The sequence below is a fragment of the Aedes albopictus genome, chromosome 2 (genome assembly GCF_035046485.1).
Source record: "Aedes albopictus strain Foshan chromosome 2, AalbF5, whole genome shotgun sequence".
NCBI classification, from domain to species: Eukaryota; Metazoa; Arthropoda; class Insecta; order Diptera; family Culicidae; genus Aedes; species Aedes albopictus.
The window spans coordinates 464,738,369-464,739,817 of record NC_085137.1 but is presented as its reverse complement, the minus strand read 5'-3'; the positions used below and the strand labels follow the sequence as shown (position 1 = coordinate 464,739,817).

Sequence of the window (1,449 nt, the reverse complement as noted above, 5' to 3'; positions counted from 1 at the left end):
GTATCAAAACAAATTTATGAAAAAAAAAACAAAAATATAAAAATAAAATGGCAAAATCTGGAAGAGGTTAAACCTTGGATTGAACAAATTAAAAGTGTTTAAAATTCAGAATCGTACTTTGTGATGTTTATTTTTTAAAGAAATATAATTTAAAAATATTTAATATGTAAATGCATAATTGTCTGCAATGATGTTTTTCTTTTTGTGGCACAGATACACAAAGCTCAAGTATCTACACTATCAATATGAACATGCAGATAATCTTCCAGTACCTCTGTGAACGCCTGAAGTACCGCTTGTACCGCAAGATAATCTTAGATTACTCAAATAAATCAAAGTACAATTTCCTCGTTGGTCAACAGCACGTAGCTTCATGTCTAGCCATCTGTCATCGTTTCATATGTTTGACGCCAAGTTTGGGTCATCCTCCTACGCTCCCTACGTAATGAATCGAATGCACCTTGATTAGGATTGGATTTCCTCGGTTTATCAGTATAAAAGCAATTGACGCCCACTAGAATGAAGCACAGTTCTTCGATACCATCCATTCAAGTGGCAACAACCATACCATAGGAAATGACCGCCGGCACAAAGGAATTCACCCGCCAGGAAGTGGCGCTCCGCGACGGCAAAAACGGTAATCCCATATGGATCATCATTCGCGACGTAGTTTACGACGTTACGGACTACGTGGAGGACCATCCGGGTGGGCCAGAACTGGTCACCGATTTTGCCGGACGGGACGGGACCAAGGATTTCGATGACTTTGGCCACTCCAGTACGGCGATGGAGATGCTGAAGCAGTACAAAGTCGGGGAGTTGAATTATGTGAGTAGTATGATGATCTTAACCGGTTGCGCCGGCCAGCGCACGCAACTGATAATCTGCTCACGTTTTGAGATTAGTGAACTGGCGCTGACAATTTAGATACGGAAGCTCAACTAATGATTGCATTTTACTCTTACTCTTGCTATTTCAGTGTGAACGGGCTAAATTTCAGAAACAAGGATCCAATTGGTCACCGGATGGAGCTTGCATTCTGCCGGATAAGAAGCGCAGCAAAAAGCGAAAGTTTATTTTCTGTGGGTGAATGGATTAGGATAAACAATTTGACGATGATATTAATAAGACCTATAGAAGTCTGTGGTTTCGCTACAGATCATTAAAGCCTGTATCCGCAATAATCGGGACACAGAAGTACGTCAGTAGCTCTGTAATGAATCGGTAAAATTGGCCAAATAATTGACTGAGAACTCTTTGGTGTATGTTTATTATTTGTGCCAAATTTCATAAAAATCGATGCATTACTTTTAACTGTGGATGAAAAACAAACATACGTGGTTTTAAGCATTTTGTACAATCATGACCAATTTTCATTCGCATAGTAGATGGTTCTTTTACGCTACAGTTCAAAGTTCTGTGATGATAATTATGAAATTTCGTTAGCAG

The 1,449-nt window shown here is 39.5% G+C and overlaps 1 protein-coding gene across 1 annotated transcript; it reads left to right on the top strand.

Moving 5' to 3' along the window:
- Window positions 1-318: 318 nt before the first annotated feature.
- Window positions 319-1,159, top strand: LOC109418873 (cytochrome b5-like). Its single transcript, XM_029872159.2, has 2 exons — window positions 319-828; window positions 980-1,159. Exons 1-2 carry the CDS (start codon window positions 577-579, stop codon window positions 1,088-1,090), a joined length of 363 nt encoding a protein of 120 aa, XP_029728019.2. The 5' UTR covers window positions 319-576; the 3' UTR covers window positions 1,091-1,159.
- The last annotated feature ends 290 nt before the right edge of the window (window positions 1,160-1,449 follow it).

Coding starts and splice junctions, on each gene's coding strand:
- LOC109418873 (XM_029872159.2), top strand. CDS start 577: ATGACCGCCGGCACAAAGGAATTCACCCGCCAGGAAGTGGCGCTCCGC. Junction 829..979: donor AAGTCGGGGAGTTGAATTAT/GTGAGTAGTATG, acceptor TTGCTATTTCAG/TGTGAACGGGCTAAATTTCA.